We start from the raw sequence: 9,954 nt of genomic DNA on the forward strand, positions 1-9,954 counted from the left end.
CATGATGCAGCTTGATGCTTCATGATGCTTCATGATGCAGCTTGATGCGTCGTGACCCAGCATGATGCAGCGTGATGCTTCATGATGCAGCGTAATGCTTCATGATGCAGCATGATGCAGCATGATGCAGCTTGATGCGTCATGATCCAGCATGATGCAGCGTGATGCTTCATGATGCCTGATGCAGCGTGATGCTTCATGATGCCTGATGCAGCTTGATGCTTCATGATGCAGCTTGATGCGTCGTGACCCAGCATGATGCAGCGTGATGCTTCATTATGCTGCGTGACGCAGCGTGGTGCTTCATTATGCTGCATGACGCAGCGTGATTTGGCATGCAGACACACACACTCACTGGGGGGCAGCGGCTCGTCCACCCTCTGGTAGCGGTGGATGTCATGGCGCACCGAAGGCAGCGATCGGACCGGATGGCCGTTAACGGGAGCGTCTGGAGGAAAACCGGTTTACTGGATTATTTCTGGGAGATATGACTGTCTGAGACCAGCAGGAGGCGCCATACCTTCCTCCCTGTCTGTTTCCGTGGTAACGTGCTCCGCATCCACAGACCCCCCCTCCTCCCGAGTCTTGGTCTCTGCCACTTCCTGTCCATCATGACTGCCTCCCGTGGCCTGCAGGCTCCGCCTCCTCACGCCAACCTCCTCTTCCTTCTCCTCCTCCTCCTCTTGCGGTGGCTCGCTGGCGGCTGGAGGATCTGCTTCAGCCTCGGAGGCCGCCTCTCTTCCTCCAGCCTCCTCCTCCTCCTCATCATCATCATCATCCCCAGGTCGAGAGGTCGGCGGCAGACCGGCCTCCCCGTCTCCCCCCGGATCAATGGCTGTCGCCGCTCCATCATCGGCTTCCTGCACACAGAACCACCTGGGTCAGAACCAGCTCACACGTGGACCAGTTTGACCCTTAAGAACAGATGCTGGCTCCTGATTGGATGACACCTTTGACGTCATCATCAGCTTGTCGCTGCAACATCTGAACGATTCTGAGAGGAACTGATTCATCAGACCCAGCTCCTGTTGGAGAACCAAACTCACCACAGCAGTAGCCATGGTAACCGCTCCGCTGTCTGATGAGGAGCCGGCGGTCTGAGGTGCCGTTGCCATGGAGAAGGAATCCATCTCTGACGTAAGGTCTTCGCCTGGTGCCCCCTCTGGCAAAGCATCATGGGTAACAGTCTGCTCCTCCTCCACCTCTAGGAAAACCTCTGGCTCCAAAGCGTCGTCCAGGTCCAGACCCGGCTCTGCAACCAGGGCGTCCGCAGGCCCTCCCTCTGCCCCCTGCAGCTCCGGTTCCTCCAGGAACAGGTCGTCATCGTCGGGGCCACCGCCGCCATCAGCAGGCTCTCCGTTCAGCAGCAGCGGCGACGGCGGCAGCTCGTTGATGGCAGAGCGCTCCTCGTCCTCGTCGGAGTCGATGTGCAGGATGTCGCTGAGCCTGGTGTGTGTGGGGAAGCTGGAGCACAGCCTGGGTGAGGCGGCGCCGAGGGGCCTCTCACCGGGCCCCTTGGGGGCCTCAATGGCATCCAGACCCTCGCTCAGCGACCGCTGGAGGATGGAGCGCTCACAAACCGCCGCCGCCTCCACAAAGCGCGCCGGACGCACGGCGGGCAGCTCCTTCTCCGGCAGGGCGGCGGCCCCGCCTTCCCACAGGCCGTGGGGCCCCTGAGGGCCTGTGGGGGAGAGGCCGGCGGACACCACGCCTGGCAACGGGTGGGGCAGGTCCTCGTCGTCTGACGGCGTTCCCGGGGCACCGTTCAGCGGCGACAGGCCGATGATGGAGTCCGGCGAGGCACCTGCAGCGGGACAGAGGCTGGTGAGGACAGAGACAGGTGGGTGGGGTCATAGGGCCACGGGGGCGGAGCCTGGCTCACCATCGGGCCCTGTGGACGTCAGCTCCACCCGGAACTGCAGCTGGCCGCTGACGTGTTCGGTGGGCAGGCGGCGGCACAGCGGGAAGCTGACCGGCTGGACCCTGCACAGGAAACGGGAAGTAGAAAACAAGAAACAGGAAGTAGGAAGCATGATCCACATAGGCTCAGATATATACATACTCCCCACTCTGTTATCAGATAATCAGATTTCTCCTCCTCAGTTTCGCCTGTTTTCAGGTTTCAGGTTTTTTTGACTCTGTCCCTTTAAATGCAAATAAGCTGCTGCTGGCTCCGCCCCCTCATGTCCATGTTAACTGTGCAACGGTCCGTCTGCGACCCAGAAGCAGAAGAAGTTTCAACAATTAAAACCTGCTCTGCTGGGGTTGCTAGGCAACGGAGCAGTTCCACCTGATTCTGACGTAATAACCGGAAGGCTTTTGAAGCAGATCCTTTTCCAGACACCAAAAAAACGTGGATTTATTTCCAGAATGCGTCTGGATGATTCATTTTAAGTGTCTGGATGTTTTTCAAGCAGCAGAGACCAAAAATAAAAACATGAATAATGGTGAGTTTTCCTCTTTAAACTGGCTTGACTAAAAACAGCTTCACTGGGCTCCTGCCAGTGTCCAGGCCACAATCCTCCTGACCTTTAGCCGTATTTGAACCGATCAGAGTAGAATCTGGAGATGTTTAGAAACTCAGTGACTTCCACTGGACTGATAAATCAGTGTAATGGTTCAAACTGGAACCACCAACCAGTTAATCAGTTTAAACTCTCTATGACCTTCAGCTCCATTTCTTTAAACATTGAGCTGTATGTATTTGAGGTGTGTGGCGTTCAGACATCAGATTTAAGGGAGCCGCCATGATTGCGTGTCCTACCCTGGAATCTTCTCGATGAGCCGCTGCACAGGAATGGCCAGCTGACCCAGGAAACGCTTGATGATTGGACGACTTTTAGCAAACTTGTCTTTCACCTCAATGTACAGGATGTCCGTCATCAGCGCCACAAAGGTGTATTTCTGTGAGGAAGAATGGGAGGTGTGAGGAGGCGCTGGAGGGAGGCGCTGCGGCGTGCGGCGGAGACTCACCTCGCCGTGCCAGACGGGGTTGGTGGTGTTGGCGATAATGGCCGACCGTCGCTCCTGTCCGTGGTGGCTGAAGACCGGGAAGATGTTTCTCTTCCCAGGATGGATGGACATCTTCAGGTACGGGTCCGGATTGAAAAACATGCCTTTCTTCAAGCCGGTGGAGCGCAGATCTGCAACGAAACGACCTCAGACCATGAGCCAGAGTCTACATCCTGGTTTCTAGAAACGTGGAGCTTCAGGAGAATAAAACCCAAACTGTCCCAACATGAGCTGCTTGAAATGAACGGAGTTAAATAAAGAGATTAATATGCACGACTGCGAAGTTACACAGTCAACAACCAGCAGCAATAATCTGCCAAACATCTAAAGTCGTAGTTTCACCATATTATTCATTCACTCATAAATGTCACAGTTTCAAACTAAATGTTTAGTTTGCAAGCAAAATACTTATCTTCAAACTGAATAAGTTAGCAAGCTAAACATTTAAGTTGCTAACTATGCTGGAGCTATTTAGCAGCTTATTTAGCTCAATGCTAAACAGTTAGCTTACAGCTAGCGAGTTTTAGGTTCTGAATATTTGGCTCCAAGCTAAATGTTTAGTGTGAAACTGCCAACATGTCTGACTGAATGAGTGACAGGGTGCAGCCTCTTCTGCGTTCCGTCTCTCCTCACCGGTTAGAGTGAAGCTGATGAGTTTCCGTGGATGTTCAACGCCGACCTGCTCTGCCAGACCCTCCACCTGCAGACACAGAGCAAACACACGCCGCTTCTGTTCAGGGTCGTGACCTTTGACCTCTAATACTTATCTTCAAACTGAATAAGTTAGCAAGCTAAACATTTAAAGCTCTGGGATTTCTCTGAGCTGGGTTGGATCTGCTGAATAAGCTTTTTCTTGTTGTTTCAATTTGTTTTTACCTTTTTAATTCATTATTTTTTAAATTTTAATGTTATTATTTTACATTTTCTTATTTAGTATTTATTTTATATATATGTTTCCTGTACTTGTTCACTTTTTTAAATGTAATTAGTTATAGAAGTTACTGAAGCCTACGGACCAGAACCACCAGGCATCAGAACAGCTTCTTTCCTACAGCTGTTAGGCTCCTGAACGCCTCCTGACACAAACCATAAGGACAACAATAACATACGGACTGTCCTCACATTCATACATAATCTGTATATAATCTGTAAATCTTATTTGCCAGTATCTAACTTGTATTGTAAATCTACTAATACATATACAATCCATTCCTAACATTTCTGTATATTCTGTATAATCTGCATAATCTGTATATGTGCATATAGCTCCCATATTTATATTTATATTATATTTATACTGAACGTATTATTTTTATAACCACCTTTGTACACCTGTAAATACATATTTATACCCTGTATAGCACTTTTGGATAGATGCAAACTACATTTCGTTGCTTTGTACTTCTGACGGTGCAATGACAATAAAGTTGAATTCTATTTTAATTTTCTTTCTTTCTAATTATTCACATTTTACATTTTTTAAAGTCCTTTTTTTCCATATACCTGTATATTTTGGGAATAATCTTCCTCTGGAAGGAGATGGATGGAGGTCATTCAGAAGGGTCAGTGATGACCTTTGACCTTTCTGTCTGTTCAAACTGAGTGATTATTTTGATTTGATTAAAGAACTGATATAAACTACGTGTAGTTTCTTGTAGTTATTATCGGTTAAACTAAAATGTTTAAAAATCATTTTAAACAGAAATGGGTTTTATAATTTGAACATTTTTCTTAAAGTTAATTCTTAAGTCCTGGATGTTCATGAATTCAAACATGTTCCAGTATGAGCTGCTGGCTCCACGAACTGGTAACCAGTGAGGCTCATCCTGCAGGTTGTGATGGATCAGAACCGAGTCGGAGCCCACCAGAACCGCCGGGTTCTTCACAGTGATGCAGGGCGTCGTCGCCCGCAGAGCTCCGCTCACTCCATGGTAATACTTGAAGCAGATCCTGGTCTCCGCTGTGAGGAAGGACAAACATCATCATCATCATCAGTTCAGACATCCCAGCTTCCTGCTGACCGGATCTGACCCAGACCGACCCGGGTCCGAACTCACGCTCCATGAAGTAGGGTCCGGGCTCCAGCCTCCAGACGATCTGGCCCCTCTGGGTCCCGTTGACGCCTCGGTTCTTGCAGTCCCACACGTTGGACGGACTGGTCTCATCTGGAAACACAGCGGTTATTTTTACCCCTCAGACATCTGCCGCCCAGCTGCAGCAGCCTGCAGCGCTGCAGCATGCAGCGCATTTTCTCTGCAGACTCGGCAATCCAAAGCTCACGTTTACCTTTAATCAGTGAAATTCTGTCCAGAAATAACTTCCTGCAACCGCCGAGCAGAAGGACGAACTTCCTGGAGTTAAAAACACGGATGGGGGATTCCGCTGTACGTAGCACTTTTATACTCAGATTAATGAGGAGCCAAACCTGGAGCTGTGCGTGTGTCTGTGTGTGTGTGTGTGCGTGCGCGCAGGGTCGTTATTGAATGTCTGCTTAGTCGAGGAAAGAGGCGGCTATGAGACCCCGCTGCAGGTAATTAAGTTCTGGCAGTTTCTGATCAATATGAAGTCACCTTACGACCCGCCTGGCACAAACTCTTCTTCTGTGGTTTATTTTCTGCTTCACAGAACAAAGAAAACGTCCAAAATGAGCCTCCAGCAAACAACCTTCCTTCCTGCTTCATTTCTAGTGAAACTACAAACATTTGGCAAAATCAGAAACACAGCAGAGCAGCATCTTAAACCAGATCAAACCGTTTCTGGTGCAAATTAAATTTTAACATGAAGAACTGTTAACTAGCAGGTGAAGGACAAAAAACTAAGATCCAGGCACAATGGGAATATCTAAATAAAAATAACTAAAACTAAGAGAAACTTGATGAAGATCTAGAAAGAAAACAAATTTAAAACATAGAAGAGCAGAAACACAGCAGGGGAGCTCCAAAATAATAAATCTAAACTCTAATAGGAAACAGCAAATAAATAAACACCAAACTCTAAGGAAATAATAATAAAATGGGCGTCACTTCTGATGAGCTCCTGCTCAGACAGTGCTTGCTTACTGGGTGTATACTGGGATCAGTGGTGTGGAAGTTTACAGCTAATCCAACTCAAATCCAACTTTTTCACAGCAGTCTGATTGGACTAATTCTGATATTTCAACCCAGATAAATCCGATCTGCTCCTGTTCCGTAGCTACGTTCTTAGCTACGTAGCTTTCAGGTCGTAAACTGTTCACTGAGAAGCCGAATCATTTAGAAACATGAGCGTCAGAACCTGCTGTGGTCGCAGTCATGGTGTTCTGACTGACCGGGTGTGTTGCTGTTTCATGATTTGGCACAAAACAACATGAAAATGTAGCTTCATTTTTAACGGGTTTGTCATAGCAGTAGTTAAATTCCTCTCAGCCTGCAGACCGGACCCACAGCAGGCAGGTTCTGCTGGTTCTACCGGGTTAGGGGTGTGAATACTTCTGCAGCTGTAAACCTAAGCAATGCTTGTGCTGACTGCAGAGACAACCCGGCGTTTGGAGTATAAAGTGTCCAGGAGGGGACATCTGGACTCAGCTCTTCCTCATGGGGAGAACTCTCAGCTGGTTCCGGTTCTGGATGCTGATCGCTGGATCGGGTTTCAGCAGCATGGACAGAACCGCCGAGTGGAATCGCCTCCTTCAGCGTCGGCTCGGTGAATCCCCGTCAAATTCATGACTACAAGCAGGATTAGCCAATGCAGCTGCTGGGACGGACTGTGTGTCATTGTAATGAGGGTGTGTGTTGAAACGCGTGTTGACTCAGCCTCCAGGCTAACGCCTCAGCAGCTAACGCTTCAGCAGCTAATGCCTTGGCAGCTAACGCCTCAGCAGCTAACGCTTCAGCAGCTAACACCTCGGCAGCTAACGCTTCAGCAGCTAACACCTCGGCAGCTAACACTTCAGCAGCTAACGCTTCAGTAGCTAACAACTCGGCACCTAATGCCTCAGCAGCTAATGCTTCGGCAGCTAATGCCTTGGCAGCTAACGCCTCAGCAGCTAACACTTCAGCTGCTAACGCTTCAGCAGCTAATGCCTTGGCAGCTAACACCTCAGCAGCTAACGCTTCAGCAGCTAACATCTCGGCAGCTAAAGCCTCAGCAGCTAACGCTTCAGCAGCTAACAACTCGGCACCTAATGCCTCGGCAGCTAATGCTTCAGCAGCTAACACTTCAGCAGCTAACGCTTCAGCAGCTAACACCTTGGCAGCTAATGCCTCAGCAGCTAATGCTTCAGCTGCTAATGCTTCAGCTGCTAATGCCTCAGCAGCTAATGCTGGGGCCCCTCAGTGGAGCTGATTTTTTTTTTTTTAGTAATAATTTTTATGTCATAATATCAAAAACACACAATTTCACTATGAAGTGATTTGGTTTTACAATAATATATATTTGATAATATTTGTAGAAATGATTATTTTATTGATAAAAAAGAATGCTCTTGGGGCCTCCTGGTGGCCGCGGTAGGTACCGCACGCTTTGCCGGTATCATGAGCTGCCGTGCGATGAGCAGAGCATCCAAACGTCCAAAGCTCCGGTCAGAAGGTAAGTTAGCAAAACAATGTCTCAAAAAAGGACTTATCATTCAGGGAGGGAGAAAAGAAAGAGGAAGAATAGAAAAAAGCCAAGATAAAGGTTTGTTTTAATGAGCCTTGGTGATGTAATGTAAAGATTAGTTAAGCTGCTAATAGAAATGAGCCTGATAGCGGCCTGGAACGGTCCAGTTCAACAGCCAACAGCCAGACATTTAAGCTAGGGTCTTTGTGTTTGTGTGAGTTTAAACTTTAAATTAGTTGATTCTCCGATTGCAGTTTTCTGGACGATCCCTGGTTACCGATATTTAAAAAGCCTGACCTGCTGATTTTGGTTTTGGCTGATATGAATTTTTTTGTCTGAAATGTTGCTAAATATAGAAAGAAAGCCACTGAGTTTCCACAGTGGGTGAATATTGTTAACTGTAAAGGTTCAGACCTGTTGGTCTGTCAGTCAAACCTCTCACTGCAGAGCAGAAGAGGACAGACGCTGAGTTATAAAGATCAGCTTCACATGTAAGTATCAGCAGATCACGATCCCCCAAAATTAAGGAAATCGGTGCCCAGAAATCGACTGGTTGATAAATCAGTTGGCCAATAAATGTATCCTATATTATACATGTACATAATGTAAACAGCCAGAGATGCAATCAGCTTATAGCAGGCGTGTGAATGACCCAATGATCGGACTGCTGACTGCAGCCGGTCCACACTGTTAGCAGAACTAGAGGGCCCCAAAACCACATTTTGCTTAGGGCCCCATGGAGGCCTGGGCCGGTCCTGAGCAATAATAATGAAAAGTAATTCTGCTAATGCTAAAGCGCTAAACCAAAATGGTATAGCATATAGCGTTAAAGTAAATTAGTTTTAACCATGTCTCCAGAGATAAACTAAGTGATTTATATTTTTTAACATTTAAATTTAAGATTTTATTGGTAAATTTTCTTTGTAAAATGCAAACAATCATCATAGTTTGATTGTTGTGTTACCACAGCTACAATCTGATGCTATGAGTTTAATCGTTTGTGTCAGTTTTTCAAAAATACACCTCAGCCAATAAGAACCAGTGATTATTTTTAAGCTCCGCCCCCTCTCCCAGAATCCACCAACCCCTGACTCAAACGTGGCTAGAGGCAAAGTTCTCCACAGGAAGAGGGGCCCCCGAATTGGAGGCCCTGTCCCGGCTCTGGACTCACCAATGTGGTACAGCCCGATCCAGTCGGTGGCGTCCACCTCCTCCTTGATGTCCCAGGTGATGACCAGGTTCTGACCGCGGTTCAGCGTGTACTCCAGCGTGGACGCCGTGAGCGAGGAGCGGCTCTGTGAGGTCACCAGGTCGGTATCGCTGTTGGCCCTCGTGAGCCCGACCGGCCCACCGATGATGGAGGCGGCGTCCACAGCCGCCCCGCCGCGCTCCGCCAGCGTCCGCAGGTTCTCTGGGCTCAGTGTGTGGCGCAGGTGAGGGCTGCGCCGGCGGGGGGCGGAAAGGTGTTCGCGGCCTCCCACCGACAGGTTGGGGGGATTGTGGGAGCGGGTCCTGGGTGGGAGGACCGCAGTGGCGAGGGACGGACGCATGCTGGGCGGCGGCTCAGTCACAGACGTACAGAAGAAGAAGAAGAGCGTCTGGATCAAACCTTAAAGCGCCGCTGCTGCCGGATCTGGATACTTGTGACTGTCTGACCCAAACCGAATGACTTCACAGACTGCCATGGTCACAGGTCAAAGGTCACAGGAGGGTCACAGGTTCAGGAACCTCAGGGGAGCAGAGAGGAAACCAGAGTTAGAATTAAATGATTCAAACAGAGAGCAGCCTGAGTCCAGCACAGTCCTGCTGCTGGTCTCCAACATGGCCGCCTGGCAACGAGTCGCTTAACACACTAAATATTTAACCTCAAGCTAATATTTAACTAGCTAAATATTAGTTGGAAGCAAAATATTTAGCTTGCAGCTAATAAATACTGCTAATGTATAGCTAGCAAGCTAAATATTTAGGTTCAAACCAGTATGTAGCCATCTAAACATTTAGCTTGCTAACTAAATATTTGTTTGATGCTAAATATTTAGTTTTAAACTAAACTAAATATACTGCTCAAAAAAATAAAGGCAACATTTCACTTTAATTTTGTGTGTGGCTCCAAATAAATTTGATTTTCATTGATGATTTTTGTGTGATTTTGTTGTCAGCACATTCAACTTTGTACAGAACAAAGTATTCAATGAGAATATTTCATTCATTCAGATCTAGGATGTGTTATTTGAGTGTTCCCTTTATTTTTTTGAGCAGTGTATTTAGCTCAGTGCTAAATATTGAGCTTAAGCTAAAAAGAATCAAACATGGAGAAGTGGCATTCAGCTTCTGTGCTCAAATCTGGAGCAAATTTCCAGAAAA

General features: G+C 47.8%; 1 protein-coding gene across 3 annotated transcripts in view; it reads right to left on the reverse strand.

Moving 5' to 3' along the window:
* Positions 1-9,954, reverse strand: part of hecw2a (HECT, C2 and WW domain containing E3 ubiquitin protein ligase 2a) — a 42,630-nt gene that overhangs the window by 26,358 nt on the left and 6,318 nt on the right. For all 3 annotated transcript variants that reach the window (XM_015039335.1, XM_015039336.1, XM_015039337.1), the window contains exons 2-11: positions 8,762-9,318; positions 5,070-5,177; positions 4,878-4,972; positions 3,646-3,712; positions 2,974-3,143; positions 2,765-2,904; positions 1,883-1,983; positions 1,047-1,804; positions 521-860; positions 356-448 (exon numbers count right to left, since the gene is read on the reverse strand). In XM_015039335.1, coding sequence (XP_014894821.1) covers positions 356-448; positions 521-860; positions 1,047-1,804; positions 1,883-1,983; positions 2,765-2,904; positions 2,974-3,143; positions 3,646-3,712; positions 4,878-4,972; positions 5,070-5,177; positions 8,762-9,140 — 2,251 coding nt within the window. In that variant the 5' untranslated portion in view covers positions 9,141-9,318. The remainder of the gene's footprint in view (positions 1-355; positions 449-520; positions 861-1,046; positions 1,805-1,882; positions 1,984-2,764; positions 2,905-2,973; positions 3,144-3,645; positions 3,713-4,877; positions 4,973-5,069; positions 5,178-8,761; positions 9,319-9,954) is intronic.

Source organism: Poecilia latipinna, unplaced genomic scaffold (genome assembly GCF_001443285.1).
Source record: "Poecilia latipinna isolate Pla-1442-1.1 unplaced genomic scaffold, P_latipinna-1.0 Scaffold467, whole genome shotgun sequence".
Lineage (NCBI taxonomy): Eukaryota > Metazoa > Chordata > Actinopteri > Cyprinodontiformes > Poeciliidae > Poecilia > Poecilia latipinna.